The 18,491-nt window shown below is 39.0% G+C and overlaps 1 protein-coding gene across 11 annotated transcripts in view; it reads left to right on the top strand.

Moving 5' to 3' along the window:
* DMD (dystrophin) overlaps positions 1-18,491 on the top strand; it is a 1,886,383-nt gene that overhangs the window by 1,826,224 nt on the left and 41,668 nt on the right. For all 11 annotated transcript variants that reach the window (XM_074968560.1, XM_074968534.1, XM_074968525.1 and 8 more), the window contains 3 exons: positions 2,141-2,298; positions 12,765-12,931; positions 15,191-15,302. In XM_074968560.1, coding sequence (XP_074824661.1) covers positions 2,141-2,298; positions 12,765-12,931; positions 15,191-15,302 — 437 coding nt within the window. The remainder of the gene's footprint in view (positions 1-2,140; positions 2,299-12,764; positions 12,932-15,190; positions 15,303-18,491) is intronic.

Raw genomic sequence — 18,491 nt, 5'->3', positions numbered from 1 at the left:
TACAGTATCTTAAGTCTGGTGTCTACAGTGGAATCATACTTGAAAAAATTATGTGCAACCACAGTTGCTATCCCTGGCTGAACAATAAAGATGTGCATATTCATGAAAAAGCTTTTTTTTTTCTTTCATTTTACATATGTGAGATAGAGGAAAAAGAGAGTGAGTGAGTAATTTAAAAATCAAAATTCTGCATGTTTTCAGTAGACCAAATCCTTATCTGGAAGAAATCAATTTGAAGCCAATACAAGTTTTACATGAATAATGAATGAGTATAAAGTGAGACCTGGACACTTTACTCATGTGAGTAACTTTATGCACATGGGTACCCCTGCTGAGTTCAATGGTAATACTCATATGTAGGAGTTTACAGGGTTGGAGCTTGAGCAAGAACTTTAGGATTTGACTCAAGATGTATTCTTAATCCAGCATCTTTTTGAAAATCAAGATTTTGAAAAAATGTTACATTTTGTTAAACAGAGGAATACGGACCTATATTGAACCAACCTCCTACTTCACTGTAGCGTTTAAAATATTTTGTAAAATTGGGTCAAATTAAAACATTTAAAATAAAATGTCAAAACTTTGATCTTTAGATGTTTCCCAGGAAAATGATACACTGTTAGGATTGTAAAAGTTAGAGATGGGAAATATCTATTAAGATTAATTTATTCTCCTGCGAGTGCTGAAGACTCTCTCTACAATCAATCAGATGCAGCCTTTTTTGGAATGTGTAATCTTCCTTTAGGCATTGTAAATGCTTTAATAAGAGGGAAATGAAAGGATGTGCAGTTGGGGGTGAGAAGAAAGGAATCTTCTCCCTGGGGCTGTGGACTTGCTCTACCATTGCTCCATTTCCACTACCTGATGCTGCAGTAGCTCCTACTGTCCTCTCCACTTACCACAACAAGGAAAGCCATTAGGACAGAAACATCATAGCAGCTGATCTTTTGACTTTTCTCATTCCTTCTTGCTGATATGCTCTGGGAGTCCCTGTAGAGCTGAGTTCTGCACAGGGAGTTTGCCGCCGACTTGTGCAGCAGAACAGTATTGGTTGTGCTGCCAGGGAAAGTCTCCAGGGCCAGGAGGTGAAGGCAGGATTTGCCTTGAAATCATGTATTGTGAGACCAGATATGAGAAGAATTATATGCTTATATACTTCTAATTAAAAGGAACCAAAAAGAAAAAAATCATTTGTCAAAACTGTGCTAGGAAACTAATCAATGCTATTGACATTCCTGTGTAATTGCACCCCCAGTGTAGAATGAAATATTAAGGAGGCCACAGCCATGAAAGCATATTATTACTACACTAGTGACATTTTTTACTCTTTGAAAAATAAGCAGAATTTATTCAGGTCATGAATTATCAACTGGGGGAGTACCAAATAAATATTTCAGTTGATCCTAACTTGATTTTTCTTGTTATTACGAACTTTAAAACCTCCTCAAAGCATTTGTAGTATAACTAATTCCCATCTAATTAAATTGTGCTTATGGTAGGATGATGATTCAGTCCGGTAAGGATTCCTTTTTGATAGTATTGCTATAATAGAACAGGGCTTAAAATGACATTTCACTTCAAAAACTAAAACTTAATATGATATTAACATTCCCAATGGGTAGTGGGGCTCTGTAACAGTGTAATGTTTCTCTTTCATTTAAAAAATCATCTTGAGTTCAGCATATTATGAAATATCAAAGTTAGGGAACTTTCTTGTTTTTCAAAGCAACTCATGGTGTTGAAACAGAATCAGGTCCTCTAGGCTGTATGTTTAAAGCTGTTCAGACTATACGTACATTAATGTTTAAAAGATTTTGTGGATCAGAGACCCTGTACACATGTTATGGAGGTATAGCTTGTGTTGGTTCTGAATATTATATAAATGCTGTGAGATTGTTATTTTAGAATGGTCCTTCTTGACAGATACAAGCCCATGATCTTATCAGACCTTAGCACTAGGCTACTTATTTAACTGGTTAATAAACAGAGATGATAGCCAAATGGAGGCCCATTGAAAAGTGGCCACTCGCATAATGACACCGCACTTTTGAGCCTCTGAAAATAATTGCATTTCTGTAATACTTCTATAGTCCTGGTTGACATGTTCTGTCCCTAAAACTCTTCATTTTCGTCCCTCTAGACCTGTTCAAGCAGGTAGCAAGTTCCACTGGATTCTGTGACCAGCGCCGATTGGGCCTTCTCCTGCATGACTCCATCCAGATCCCACGACAGCTTGGCGAAGTTGCATCGTTTGGTGGCAGTAACATTGAACCTAGTGTTAGGAGCTGCTTCCAGTTTGTAAGCATTTGTGTGGTTTTTGTTTTCTAACGTTTTTTCCTATTATTGTTTTTATTTTTATTTAATTCCACCCTATTTACGTTTCTGTCACTGAGAAGAAAAGTAAAATCCCTTGAGAATGAGAAACAGAAATGTGGGAGAAAGGATTGAATTCCAGGGATTGCTTAAAGAAATTTCACGTTAGTTTGTTAATCTGTTTACTTGGCAAGGCATGTGGAGTAGGTAGTTTCTTCTTGGGGTCTGTCTACAATACAAATATAGAAATGTCAGGGGGGAAATCCATTTCAGTGTGGTTATCCTGTCCTGGTTACTACGTTGCTAAAAGGGGTAGTGTGGACAGGATCTAACCATATTACAACTGGATCACATGGAAGTTTTTTATTTTATGTGAATTATTTACCCATCCCTACTGCCAGCACACATGCCTTTTTGTTATAAAATGATGTAGGTGCTCACCACTGGATCACAGCTGTCACGAAGAACAACAGTTATTCTAAGGCCTGATCTATACCTAAAATTTAGGTCAATCTAGGGACATTGTTCGGGGCTGTGAAAAATTTCTCACACTGTGTGATGTAATTAGGTTGACCTAACCCACGACTGTAGAGGCAGCTGGGTCAACATCAGAATTCTTCTGCTACTGCCTGTCAAGTGGGAGGATTTACTACAGTGATGGAAAATCCCCTTCTCTCGCTATAGCAAGTGTCTACACTAGAACACTATAGCAGTGTAGCTTCAGTTGTGCCACTGTAGCACTTGTAATGTAGACATACATACTCTACCCCAGGGGTAGTCAATAGCCAGACCACGGGCCAAATCCAGACCGCCAGGCACTTTTGAACGGATCCCAAAATCTTTTTATTTACTTATTATCACTGTTATTTTTTATTATTGTCTCTGGCATCTGGACCTTGATTGTACCTCGACCAAGAAATATGGAGCTTGCCAAAAAATAATTGACACTCCCTGGCCTACCCCATGTACAGAATGTATAAATAACAATGAAAAACAGAGGTCTCCAGTAGAGCGGTAAGAATGGGTCAAATGAATGAACTGTGAAGAGTCAGCATTAGTATTGTTTCAGAGAGGTGACAAGCAGGCTTTCGGTTTGTTTCACTATTTGAAAGGATAATGCTGCTCTCCTTTTAGCAATTCTGTGACCGCTGCTGTGCTCTATATTGAAAAATGCACAGTGCAGTCCAGATTCTTTTCTCAAATTCACAACGGATAAAACTTAAATCACACTTCTAATTTTGGGAGGAAAGTGGGATATTTATCCTTTATTCTTGCCAACAGTAGGATGCATACCTAAACATTTCCAGTTTCCTACATCAAAAGGTTAAAACACATCAGGAATGATAAAAGAAAGTAAGAAGAAGATTAGAGTAGATTATAGAAGAGAAGGCGAAATGCATGTTCTGCTATGCTCATCAATGCATCTTCTACATAACAACAACAGAGTGGGTGACCTCATCCTCCCTTTCTTATCTCTCTTCTTACTGTCTCCAGGCGTTTTTACATGTTGCTCAAGTTAAACTGTGTAGCAATCTACAGCAAGTTCTTTTTAATGAATAGTAATGACAGTAAGTAGTCTTGAGTTATTGTATTTAAAAAACATATACAATTATAAAATGACCTGTGGTTTCCTGTTGTGATGGGTGGATTTTTAAAAATCCTTTATTTGATTTTTATTGTCACTTCAGGTTTCAGGGGTGACTCACTTTTCCACAAGCTGACAATGTGGATCAGTTTAGTTCTAGAGGCTTTATATTTCCCCTTACCCTCATTTTTTTTAACTTTTGTTCTCCTTGGTATTACCCAGCCCTCTCCTGAAAAGAGTCTCTGTGCTCTTGTGCTGTTGTGCTCTGTGCAAAAACTGCACTGTGAGCCATGTCCAAAAGATGCCATGGTGATAAACAAGGAATAAGAACATTGGTAGCTAGACGAGATCCTGTGGTAACCTTCAGGGGTTTGTAGGGGGGATCTGTGTTGCGTTTTTAGGTTTTGTCAGACCAACACAGAATAATGTGACAGCAGCTCCACAGGATGCTGAAGGGGACGTGTAAATCTGCTCCCCATTCATTCAGGTCTCTATGGATCCTGCCCCTTCCCTTCTCCCATGGAAACTACTGTAACATTCACAAAACTATTTTGAACAAAAGGTGGGGGATAGGAATTTTAATAAATTGTTTTTGTAAAAAGGACCCAGGCCTGTGGGTATACAGTGGAAAATGGATATATTTGTGACATGGAGGGGAACGCGTTTGAGGAAGATATTTGGCCAACCAAAGCAAGGTGTGACACTCAGCTGCATTTGTGTGTGTGTGTGTGTGTGTGTGTGTGGATATAATATGATAGCTTTGGAACACTGCATACAACCAATTCCAAAATTCCTGGGAATATTTAGCCATCAGTGGGCAGAACCCTGTTGAATCTGATACAAATCAAAACACTGAAAGAGCCTGATTCGCAGGAAAATCAGGGCCCCCAGACTGCCCAGTGCTGCAGGCAGAGGAATCTTTCTGGTTCCCCCTACTGCTGCCTTCTCACATCAGAGGCAGGACCTTAACTTGGTGCCTGGAGAGATTGTAACCTCAACTCTAATAGTAAGAGAGCCTTAGGAGAGTTTGTAGTGTGGGAATTGGGGATCCAGGGAGGAGGGAAAGGGAGGACAGAGTGCGTGGGAGGGACAAGAATGGGGGTGAGGGCAAAGTAGCAAGGACCTTAGGGATGGGGCAATGGTGGGGGAAGTAGGGACCCAGATGGGGGTGAGGGAGAGGAAGCAGGTCCCCAGAGAGGACGGGGGAGGGAGTGGGAGGGGAGGGGAAAGCAGGGTCTCTCAGGGACCCAGAAGGGGGGTGGGGGCAAAGCAGGGACCTGTAAGGGAATGGGTGGAGGAGGATAATTGTGGTGCTGAGGGCAGCAAGGGGTCAGAAAGGGGGAAATGGGTGGACAGGCACGGAAGCAGGGAATTGGAGTAAGGGAAGTAGAGATGGGGGGGGTTGAAAATGGGGCACCTGGGGACAGGAGATGGAGTGAACACAGAGACCCTGGAATGGGGGGCCCCACATTGGGGTGGTGTCAATGGTATAAAGGAGAGGGTTATGAAAGACCCAGCTCCAGGCATGAGGAAGTGGGTGGAAGATTGCCTGGAGTCCCTGAAATAGACAGGGGTGAGAGGGTAGCACATACAGCTTGTGGGTGGAATGACACTGCTGCACGCTCCTTTCTCTCCTCCCTCCACCTTCTCCTTCTGGGATTTTCTTGAAGGGAAATAATTTAATATAGAAAAATAAATCGGGGGATGTGTGCTTTATGCACTGTTGTGTCCAAACGTTGTCTGATGTTAGGTCTTTCTTCATATGTTTCTTTTAAGGACTAAGAATTGTACTTTGGGGTTTATTTATTCCTCGTATTTATATATTTGTTTTAGTTACTTGTGCTGATCATAACCTAGTAATAACTTACAGACACATCAGAAAGTCAGCAGCAAATGTGTACTTCAGAATTCACTCTCCCAACCCGCTTAGGTTAGGTGCTCTGGCAACAGCCTTGTTTGTCATGCACAGCAGCATGAAAATGTCATGTTTACTGTACCAGGAGATAACAGGGGGGAAATCTCCACCGGTTTTTGTTTGAAGTATAAGTCCTTGAGAATGGTGGGGGAGGGCAGTCTTGTTCTGTCAACATGCAAGTGTTCTCAGAACTGCTGTTTATAACAGCCTGTGCAAATGGTAATAAAATACTTACCATTCCCACAAGCACATTCTTTGTTCTAAAGAATGAGTTTTTTACTTTAGGCTGCTGCTTTCGTTTTATTTTTCTTCCCACCAGCTTGGAGGCTTGGTTGTGGGGTTTTTTTCCCCCCATCCTTTCTGAATAACAAAAGGAGGTGCTAATACTAACTGTGAAGAGCAAGGATGTTATGTAGAATATAATATATCCTCCCCAAACTAGAAAAATGTAATTATATTTTGAGGTGTTTTAAAGGCAAAAATCTTAACTGAGGTCAAAAAAACTTGAGTCACAGTACATAAGGATTATCTGTAAGGGCATGAAAAGTTGTGTGCATTTTCTCAGCATTGTGTTGTGGTGGTGTGAGGGTACTATATTTCTCTTCTTTAGTAAACATGATAGATAAATGCTCTTGGGAGATAAGGCAGTGTTACAAGCTAAGAAAATTGTGTTTGTCGTGTTCCCTTGGCAGGTGTGGTAAGCTTGGATGATCTTGCATTTAAAGGTACTTTACCTCTAGTTTTTGTTGAGCAAAAGTTTAGTGTTTTCCATGTTGGGTTCATTTCTAAGGTAAAACTGAAAATATGCTATACAGAGCATGTCAGCCATAACAGTGCTGCTTTGAGGCCTGGCTTATCTTGTTTACTGGCCAAGGAAACCACAGCAGTATTTTTCTAGTGAATCGTGCTGGAAAATTGCTAACATACTTTCCTTGGCCAGTATAGACAGGCCTAAGTGATAAAAATAAAAATTATACCATTAATCATTTAGGTGTTACACACACCTTTCTTCCATGGGTTACTATGATGTTGAAACTAAGAAATGGGAGCAAAAGAAGAGCCGCAGGTCAGCAGGTTAGTTCAACTCAGTGTACGAAAATGTAGCTGCTGTTCCCCCAATACCCTTGTGAAGTGTGAAGGGTGTTTGTTTCCTTATGCTGTAAAATTATTTAAGGATTTTTTTCCCCACTGAAATTGGATGTAGGGCAGGAGTTTTTATATAGAATGTTATCCACATGAAACAAGTAGGGGAGGACATATATCTGATGTTAGATATAATCTAGTTGTAGTATTCTATTCATACACATACAAAGAAAATAATTGACTTTCTACAGTCTACATTTGTTATAGATATATATATATATATATTGTATCGGTGAAAAAGAAAGACTGAGATATTTTTACAACTGTTTTAACTGTGTGCCCACTCCTGAAGTATGTACTCAGACAAACCGAAGCTGGAATAAAGGTTTATAAGCTCTTTGGGGTTTGGGCCATGTATTCCTCTGTGTCCGTGCTCTGCTCCTGATTGGGACCATAGACCACAATTGCAGTACAAAAAAGGAATAATAATAATTATGTCCAGGATGAATAACTGAAATATGATAAATATACAAACACCAGTAAAATCATTGTATCATCAATAGGTGCATCCTCTTTGTGCAGCTGGCCTATAGAGAACTAACAAATCCCTCTGCAAGCTGCTGTGCTATAAATGTCATAAAACTGCGCTCCCTCTGGTGTTCTTTTGGTAGAAAGTTGTGGGCCTGTTTGTATGGAACCAAAAACTTAATGAGTGGCTTTCAGAAGCAAACCTGAGCAGATCTAAAAGCGATCTTGTGTATGGAGGTTTGTTAAAATGGTAAGAGCAAGGCTGGGGAAAAGAAGAAGGATCTTGTTTTTTTAGTGATAATGAATGGAATGTTTGAGCCTTACCAGTAATGTCATCAGTTAGAATAATTTATTTCATTTATATCTGATGTGTCACTAACACCATGACTAGACTGGTTTAGTATAATGCAAGAGATCAAAGTCATCATCTTAGACACTCCAAGGGTTAAGAATGGCATAAGCGGTCTGTGTGGCAGAGCCTAGCTCATGTCCTGTCATTGTGATTGCCTTCTTATGTTTGACCGGGAAATAGCACTTGCCTTGGAAACTATGGAGCATTGACGCTTCTTGTCATCTTTATTTATCCCTTTTTAACACATCCAGGTGTGAGGAGGAAAGCTGGCTGCATAGGAAGGTATAAATGTAGTATTAAGCCATTGAGACCAGGAAAAAGGAATGATAATCTTAGCCAAAGAAAGCAGGATTGGATGTTGGAAGACATAGGTTCTATTCCTGGCTTTGTCACACACTTATTTTGTGTTTGTCACATTGGGCAAATCATGTAAATTTCATATCCGTTTCCTCATCTGAAAAATGGAGATAATATTTATCTACTGTCACAGGTTGCTATGAATGAAGCTTAATATAAGATCCTGGATGGAAGACACTATTAAGTGAATATTATTATTTTTAGAACTTATTTCCCAAATTGCAGCGTTATAGTAGGTAATGTGTATGTGACTGAAAATATGTCTGATTCTGCCAGACAGCATGATACTACTTTGTACATTGAGAAATAAGGCAGTATTGTACAACACAGACATACATTTGATCTGTCCTCAAATTGATACAGTATACATTTTAGAAAGCCAGAATGAGCAAAAGGGGAGGAAGAGCTTAAATCTGGGGGGAGGGTGGTGGCAGAAATATTCAGCTCCCGATCATTGCATAAAGATGCAAAAAATTACCCTGCTCCCCCTCCTTTCAATTGTTTTTTGGCAAACAAATGCAGAAAAACAGATGTCTGAAGTATAATGAATTTGAATATCCCTCCATAACAAATTGTTATTTGTAAGCTGGGAAAGGCTTTATGAATTTTGCTTTATGATTCACACTGTGTTGTTACCATAAAAATTGGGAGTTCCATAGAAATGTGTTGAAGAAAAGAATCATTAATATTCCTTACAGCCTGCTTTTGTTACTTCTGATATGTTCTGTCTGAATGCAGACTTTTTCCCTTATGTAAAATCTTCAGCTGCTGCCTTTACTGGATTTAGAGGTTATTAAAGAAAATGTAATAGCAGCTCAGGGAACAGTCAAGAACTGTCTGTCCTATACTGTCTGACCCTGACCAGCTTTTCTCCATGTGGCTTTAAATCTTCATGTAATGTAATTCATAACCAGTTTTGAAACATTTTAATGCAGCTAATCTCCCAAAGCACAGGTTTTGTATGAGCTGTATACCAAATAGGTGGATAGTCCACTTCTAGGACCATTAGCAATCAACAGTGACTGCAGATTTAAAATGGATTTTTGAATGTTACAGGAGGTGTTTCTTTAGAGCAACTTTTTTCCTGCAAACTTAAAGCAACTACAAAAGGACGGGCTAATGCTTTGGGTTGCTCATTTTTATTCTGTCTACAACACACACTGCAGCATTTCAATACAGAATTCATCTTTTTGTACTAGAAATAGCATATTAAACAGATACTCCAGCAATACTTTGGAACACAGAGAATGTCTGGGATGAACGTAGAGAGTATTGTCTAGTAGTTAGAGCATAAGTGAGAGTGATGACTCAGCAGTTCAGTTCTTGACCGACACTGACTCATTGAGTGACCTCAGGGGTAAGTCACTTGACCTCTCTGTGCTCCAATTACTCTATCTTAAAATGGGGACACGGTAATAATGGTTTGTGCCCCACCTCACAGGGATGTCGAATTAATTGATGTTTGTAAAGTGCTTTGAGATTCTTCAGTGAAAGACAATGTGCATCATTCTGAACATAGTCAGCAAATTATTGAATTAAAGCTGTGATTGTTACTGTGGTGGTTATACTTTTTCTATTGTGATGTCTTTTGTGTTCTCTTTGCTCCAGTGAGTGTTTCCTTTTAAAAATACTATAGCTAAGAAAAACGAAGGTCAGACAAAGTGGGTTTAATGCAAATCCATTGGATGTATTGCAGTGCATCAAACAAGATTATTCTAATTTCATACAAGAGATGTATAAAAAAATGAAACCTCTATTGTTTTCTAATATTATTACAAAATGGGAAACCCATTTACACTGGGTTTTACAAAGCAGCCAGTGGAACCCTTACATTTTCTGACCATTTCCCAAATTAGCATAAAAATCCCAAGAAAAAAACAAACAAAGCCTTTATTCTAATTAATCCAACTGATGCAGTGTTTTAAGTCAAAGTTAAAGGAATGCATTATTCAGAGGATATTTTTGGGAAGAGTAAGGAGGATGTCACTCTGGGCACCTTTTGACTTCTTATTCCATCTCCAATTATTGACAGCTAATTAGGTGACCAAAGTTGTAAACAGTGTTAAAAAAACAAAGCAACTTGAGTTGTTTTTCCCCCTCCTCCTCTCTCTGCATCCCTGTATTTTTAACTAATTTAGAGGTTTTTCCCACCAAAATTTGTGTCACTGTTCCCTCTGTTAGCTGATCAGACTGGGGTGCTGCTAAATTGAGCAGCATCAGGTGATATTGTAAAGATACTCTGAATCTTAACAAAAGAGAGAAGCACTAGCACTGAAAGTTAATATTTATTATTGTTTAAGTAAATTTATTTAATTATGTAGTGTGTGTTTGGTGCCACAAAACGAAGACAATGCTTGCTCTGTGGACCTTTTAAAATATAAAAGGCAGACACAACAGAGACGACAGGGATGTACTGGAAATCCCGAGTAGAAAATAATTAGGGTTTGGAAATTTTTTAAAATTATAATTATTAGCTACTCACTCATTTCATTGGGAAGGATTTGAATGAATATCCAAACTACTGGGGATAACATCCACTATATAAGGGACACCATAGCGGGGGCGGGGGGAGACGCACAGAAACAGGATTGCTTGAAGGTGATTATTGGGACATCAAAGTTGGTATCCATGGTAGAGTGGAGGAGATGAGACGACTAAACTCCCAATATGTAGTCCAAGTCAAAGTTGTGTAGGCCTTTAAGATAAGTACAAGAAATTTAAATATGATGTAGTGGGAAAGGGAAGTTTACAGAGGAATTCAAAGAGGTCGGGGAGATTACATTGTCAGTGTCAGATTCAAAAAGTCATTTTAATGGTTTACCTTTGGATGCACCAGGAAGGAAAAGCAATATGAGAATCAGGGAGGCTGAAGAGAAGAGTGGGTTGAAGTAATCAAGGCAGGAGATATCCAAGGCCTGGGCTGGCTTTAGCTGTGGGATCTTAGAACACGGGTAATCAATGATTTTTTGTCAAGGTCCAAATTTCTTGGTCAAGGTATAGTCAAGGTCCAAACTCCAAAGAAGAAAATACAGAAATAACAACAATGATAATAAAGAAATAAAAAGATTTTGCGGTCCATTCAAAAGTGTCTGGTGGTCCGCATTTGGCCCCGGTCCACCTTTTGACTACCCCTGTCTTAAAAAATGGGGCTGAACATTCAAAATGCTGTTGAGGAAGAAATCACAAAATGTGAGTATGTGCTGGACATACAGGAAACTTGAGACGGGGCAGTCAAAGATGATTCTCATGTTGCAAGCCTGTGAGACAAAGAAGATGGTAATTTTGTCGATAGCTATTAAGAATGGGGAAAGCAGACAAGGGAAGGAGAAAAAAATAAAAAAAATAAATTCCTAATGGTGAAAAAATAAGAAACTCAGATTTAACTGTGGTAAACTTAAATTGTTGGCGGAATATCCAAGCAATGTCAGAAAGACAAACTAGATTGCAGGTCTCCATGCAGGAAGACGGGGAAAGAGTGCAGAATTAGATGTATGAGTAATCACTGTAAGAGATGGTAGTTAGAATCATGTAAGCAGATAAGATGTGAAAGGAAGAGAGACATTCAAGGGACCTATGAGACTTCTACAAAAGAGGAATGGGGGAAAAAAGAATGAAGAAACATTGGAAAGATATGAAAAGAACCAGGAGAGGACAGTGCCATGAAATAGATGTTCTGTGTTGTCATAGGCCCTGATCTAGTTACCTACTTAAGTACTCGATTTGATGGGACTACTTTTGCTTAACGTTAAGCACATATTTTAATGCTTTGCTGGACTAGGACCTAAAGTGGCAGAGAGGTCAAGAAAGATATGGATGGATTATGGACTCCAAGATTTGCCTAGCAATGGGGTCAAGTGAATAGGTGGAGGTGTTTGGATATAGAGAAGTGATCTCAGAATTTGTGTCAGGAGTTGAGAGAGAATATAGGGAATTTGAGGAAATCAGATGCTGGGAAGCGAAGAAAGTGTTCAGGGTGGAGAAAAGGGACTTAGAGAGGTACTGAAAGGTAGTGATTAAGCTATAGGGTTTTTAATCTAGGACTCAGTGAGAGAGAAGAAGAGTTGTTTAGCCAAGAAGATGGCAGTACTGAAGGAGAAGTGGACAGATCTGGAGTGGAGGAAGATCATGTGGTCCTTGGATTTTCTCCAGTGGAGATCAGTGGCACAGGTCTAGGAATGGAGGAAGAGGATGTTGGGTATGAGCCAATGCTTGGGGTCGTTAGGAAGCATGATGTGATGGGAGAAAGGGACAAAAGAGGCACAAATGGAAGAATGAGTGGAGCTCAGAGAATCCTCTATATATAGCCGGTAAAGGAGACGAGAAGAGTGATGAGAGCACAGAGATGTCAATGGGTTGGAGCTCATAAATGTGCCACAGAAAAGTTAGAGATGTTAAAGGGAATGAAGTGGAGTTCAGAATGAGGTAACACATTATTCAGGAAACTGAGCAGTGCCTCTTGAGGAGAAGATCCTGGAAGTGGCGTTTAGGGTTTGTGCATGGGAGAGTTGACCAAGATTGAAGGCTCAGTGATGAGGTAAGGGTGAGGAGGCAGGAAGCTGGTGGGTTGGACAGGAAGTCACCAGGACGCTGTTCTTTGCTAAATCCTTGTCTTTATTCACCCTTTCTCACAGGCCAATAACAAGCCAGAAATTGAAGCAGCCCTGTTCTTGGATTGGATGAGGCTGGAACCACAGTCCATGGTATGGCTGCCAGTGTTGCACAGGGTGGCTGCTGCTGAAACTGCCAAACACCAAGCTAAGTGTAACATCTGTAAGGAGTGTCCCATTATTGGATTCAGGTACAAAATAATACCCCTTCTGCTACAATACTTACAGCTGCTTAGCATCCTAAGATGTATATCTCTTACCCAGAAGAAAATGTTTGTTTTTATCCCTTTGATTTAGCAAATATAAAAAATAAACAAAAAAGCAAGTACTATCTATCCTACAGGGAGAACTATATCCATGAATTGAGCACAACAGTATTGAATGGGGGAGACAATTCAAATCAAATGCTTCTTTTCCTGTCAGTCCTGCTCCTCCCCTACCAAAGGACTGGTGGATTGTCCTAGTAACTATAGAATTTACTTTATATTCCATCTATTCTGTAAACATGATTATGTTTTCTGGATTGGATCCTAATGAATTGCTTTCCATGATGATATAAAAGCATGCAAATGAACAGAAAAAAAAATTACAGAAGTACAAAAATCCAGGGTATTTATATATTTTTCGGAGAAAGAGAGTTTAATTGGTGGACTATTTAACCTAGTGTGCTAGAAATACTGTTATATTATGATCGTTGCTTTCGACAGAATCTACTCAGCCTATCTTCTGTAAACATCTCTTATTTAACAATAATCAGAAGTTCTTGATTCTGAAATGTTGCTGATGGATTTAAATATCTGGATGAACCCCATGGTTACTATAGCAATGAATAAACCACTGTGTTGTAAAATGGCTATGTATTGGTATGCCTGTTCAGAATCCACTTAACTGCTAAGTAAATGCTCGCTTTCAATTATGCTTAGACTTGTTTTATCACTTTGTTTCCTAATAGCTGCTTTGTATGGTTTGTGTGTTTTTTATTCATTATGGTCTTTTTTACCATTGATATTTATACTTCTGTGTATCGTGCTGTTTACAAAGAGCTTTTCATAATGCTATTTCTAAAGCCCAGATATTCAACAGAGGGCAGGCAGCATTCATATAAAGATGTCGTCATTTCACTCTACATTTGAGGGTTTGAATGATGACTTTAGGTGGAGATGCAGTGGGAAGGTGTCTCACTTTCTTCTCACTTTTCCCCCTGGTAGCTGGAGGAAGTGCTTTTTTAAATATTAAAAAATCCCTGGTTTTTTGTCATTGTATCAGTTCCCTTGCTATCTGAATTAATCTCCTCGTGCCTTTACTCCCAATGCATATTTCAACTTGGAGATGGTAAACTTTATTGACTGAGGGGATGAGCTTGCGAGTAGGTTACTACATCTAGAAAGTTTTCTATACTTTCCTATTCCCAAATGCAATATAAGAAAATGCCTATTTACTTAACTTTGTCTCCATAATTATTCAAACAAAGTCAAAGGGTGCTGCTGTTGTGAGCAAGGGCTGTCAGGGGACTGGATAGCCTTCTGGTTAAGGCACTGGACTGGGAGTGAGCAGATCTTGGCTACATGTGTGCATCAAATCTAATCTATAGTATATCTCTAGTATTTCCAGGGCATCTATTACTGTGGTATGTAAATTATGCTGAGATAGTGTGTGTGCGCCTCAGTTTTCACTTCTTCAAAATACACATTGTGTTGGAAGGCATTGGGAGAGTTAATAACTGTGAGACTGACAACATCTAGAAACAGTGCTGTTAACTCTCTCACTTGAAATTATTGCTAATGAACCTCTTAAAACAACACAGACTTTGTGTTCCTGGCTCCTTCCCACACTGCAATATAACAGATATAATAGGTGTTGAGGCTAAATGGATGTTTGTAAATGTGCATTGAGATCCTTTAATTTGAAGGCTCTTCATACGTGCAAGCTATAATAATAAAGAAACTAGACAGAACTCAAACATATTGCTATTTAATGTGCAGAATGCAACAGAGCTTCCTGGGGTTATTTGAGGGGCATTTTTAGTTGAATTTATTTGGTTAGGACGTGTGATGACAGGAAGGGTAAGAGGGATAAAAATAACTGACATTAATTTCAGCTTATCAGAAATGTGCGGGTACATTTTGTATATTTTTTTTAAAGACATTGGTTCAGTTTTCCTTTGGCTTATGTGCTTTCCCAGTATTATCCTGTAATTACTATAATTTTTGTGATTCTGTTTTTTTGCAAATGTATACGTAATTTTATAATCACCTTGCTTCAAATTGTTTGCCATATAGGGCCAATAGCAAACATTTTACTATGCTTACTGTACAGTGCATTGTGTACAGCCAAGGCTATCTTGGGGGGAAAGGAGCTATTAGCAAAGGAAACTACTTTACAAATTGAAACAAAATTCAATTATGATACGCTATGAAGCTCTAAAGGCAATTTTTTCCTCCCTCCATCAGGTACAGAAGCTTAAAGCACTTTAACTATGACATCTGCCAAAGCTGTTTCTTTTCTGGCCGAGTGGCAAAAGGCCATAAAATGCACTATCCAATGGTGGAATACTGCACACCGGTAGGTATCTGCCTCAGTGATGCTTAATGTTGATTATTATGTAGAAGTAATAAGCTTCAGTTGCTATGTGCAAGCTAACAGAGCATTTGTGCAGGACTTCTTTTGGTAATTAAGTCACCTTTTATACACCCCAGTCTTTAGAGCCTCGCATTTTGAAATGCACAGTGAGGAATAGCAGTAATGGTTTGAAGTAACTGGGAGTTAAGGTTTACTGCCTTTCATTGTTTATACAGCGCTATATCAAAATCATTCATTATATGCTAATGGATTCTGTGCTCAGTGTTAAATAATTGATTTTATATATTCTACGGTAAGACTAGGATTCTTGAAAAATCTATTCGTATCCTATGGGGGGGGAGATCAACTCACAGTATATCAATGAGGGCCCTCCCAAGGCAGCACCCCCATTCTTTTTTCCAGTGTACTATAAGCATGTAATAAGCTCTGTACTGAAAGAGCAGTCACTAATAGAATTAGTTTAATGTGATAGCTGTTTTGACAGATGGTGTCAAATGTTGGTTTGGTCATGACTGTCTCTTCAGATGCAAAATTATTCTCAGCATACTAGTGGTGGTGTTTTGTTGTAAGATGATATAGTGATATGTAAAGATCTAGGAGGTACTTAAGAATAGCGAACTGGATTTTCACATATGGAGACCAAGAGCCAGATTCTCCAGTGCAATGCCTCTGCTTTGTGCTTCACCATTCATGTTATCTGGCTCTAAACCCTCTTTAACTGGTCCAGGGAGGATTATTCATGTAAAGATGATTCTCCCATGGCATAGAGCAGACAAGGCAGCTCTTTACCTTCCCCTGTAAGAGGAAAATGTGGAAAAGGTAAGATCATCCTGTACCACACCACTTCTCAACTGTATTTTTGGCTCCATGGGTCCATTGTAGCTTTGTGTAAATCAGATCGCTCTTATGTGGTGCAGAAGGACTGCCACTATACTGAGTTTTAAGCCATGTTTGCAGACCCAGCAACCTGCATTTTGTGCAGTTTTGATGCATCTCACAATCTGGCTTCCAGTTTATAATGTGGTTTAGTGATCACAAGATCCTGTATTTTGGTCTACTAGTCAAATGTAATTGTTTAAAATAAAACCATCAAAATAATACATAGCCAACTAGGAAACTAAAAATTTTGTATCTAATTTGTATGCAGACTAAGGGACATGTGGAAGGTACAGTAAGGGTTATAAGCTTGTCTCAGTGAATGGGGAGTTAAAAAACAAAACAACAACAAAAAACAAGAGGAAAATATATACCCTAAGATGTTATGATGAAGCAAGAATAAAGTTTCTGTCCATTTTTATGATATATTTTCATTGCAGCATTATTTGTTTTGGACTTCAACCATTATTTTATTTATGACATGCATAATACCTTCTAAAACATTCAGTTCACTGTGTATTGGAGGATATGGCACTGCCTGGAGTGAATCTCTGCAAGTACAATACATTTGCTTCTGACAGCTTTTCACCAAAACTCTCCATATGCTTTATCCTTTCCTGCCCTTTCTTCATTGACTGAGATTACTGGAAATGATGATGTGTTGAACTGTTGCTCATTTCAGAGGGAAAGTCTAGAACAGCTCAGACAAATCTGAAATGATTATTCTACTGTAAGCATTGCTAGAGCAAACTGTAATCTTCAGATTCCTAGAGCACATTTGTGCATTCCTCACAACTGTAGTTGGGGAAGGGAATCTCACTGAGTTGGTTATTGTTTCTTCTTGCCACCTTTATTCTCCTAGCAAATGAAGCAAAGACTTCATGAAAAATGTATACAGTACACAGAGTAACACCTCTGCTACCACCATTTTTACCTGAATGATGCGTTTTGGCAACAGAGCTCTAACTAATGGGAATTTCTGTCCCTCAGGTGATTTGAAGGTAAATGAAACAATAAGAATAAGAGTCTCCCACTCACAATGTTCACTCCTTTGAGTCTATTATAGGACCCGGTGCACTTTTCCATAGAAATATAAGAAATTCAAATTAATAACAGGCAAAATAATGAAAAACAGAAAACCGAGAGTGCATGCAGATTGCTGAGCTCAGTCTTAAGAACCCATTTCACAGATAGTAAAAATCTTCTTTATTTCTGAGCTCCAGCAATCCATACTAATTAGTTGTGCATAGCTGAACCAGCAGTGAGCTGACTTAGGAGAGGATTAAACTGGAAAAAATGTGAGCATGTAGTGCCAAAAGTCTCTGAGCTATTTTTTTTAACTGAAAAATAACCCTCTAAGTACTGTATCACTGAGTCCTCAGTGTCTAGAATGTAATGATTTGAAAATGAACAAAAAGAGTTACAGTGGCCCCCTCTACAAGATTTTAAGCACCAAAGTATTTGCTGTCTCAGCCCAAGAGAAAGCCGTCACCCTTATAGACAATTTAACTGTCAGTCGGCCAAGACTGCCTTCTTTGATGTAAGCTTCCAAAATACCTGAATGTGTCCAACTAACAGTGGAGTGTGTGGTGGATTTTCCACATATCAAACAAGAAACTTGAGAATCTGTGATTTTTAGTCCTATTCAAGAAGAACTTGAGAATTCCTACCAGGTCCAAACAATGCAACAGCTTCTCCTTTCCTCAAGAGGGTTGAGTCAGAATAAAGGCAAGGCAATTCCTTGAATTTTTTTTTTTTTTAGTGTAGAACTAAACTAAGAGCATCTGTTGCCTGAGGATTTCTGTACCAGCTACAGAAATTGGCAAAGTGATGGTTTGGCTTCCACTCACCAACAAAGATACTTTTGTTGAAAAAAACTGGAGGTTGAGATACTACTCAACTACTTTCCTAGTCTGCCAGGCAGGAATCACATCGAGTTTTTCCACAGGATGATAAACTGACCTCAAAGGAAAGGGAGAATTCTTTTCCACCCCATGCAGAAGAGCAGCTTCAGTAGAGAAGTGCTTTTGTTCGTCTTAATGAAGGCATTTTCAACCCAGTTTCAAAGGACAGGCAAAAACCAGCAGCATTGTGACAGTTTAAAGGCTAGAACCTAGCAACTCATTCCTCTCTCAATAGGAGGCATATTTCTTATTATACAACTAAAAGCAAACTAACTTTACCTCATTTCTTTCTGCCAAATTAGATATACCAGGGAAGGACCATCCTTATGTGAGTCAGGAAAGAAATTAATTTATTGTAGGATTGCAGTATTGCAGAGCCTAGTTCCTCTGT

The sequence above is a fragment of the Natator depressus genome, chromosome 1, assembly GCF_965152275.1.
Source record: "Natator depressus isolate rNatDep1 chromosome 1, rNatDep2.hap1, whole genome shotgun sequence".
NCBI lineage: Eukaryota > Metazoa > Chordata > Testudines > Cheloniidae > Natator > Natator depressus.
Note: the sequence above shows the minus strand (reverse complement) of the source record. Positions and strands in the feature narration are given on the sequence as shown.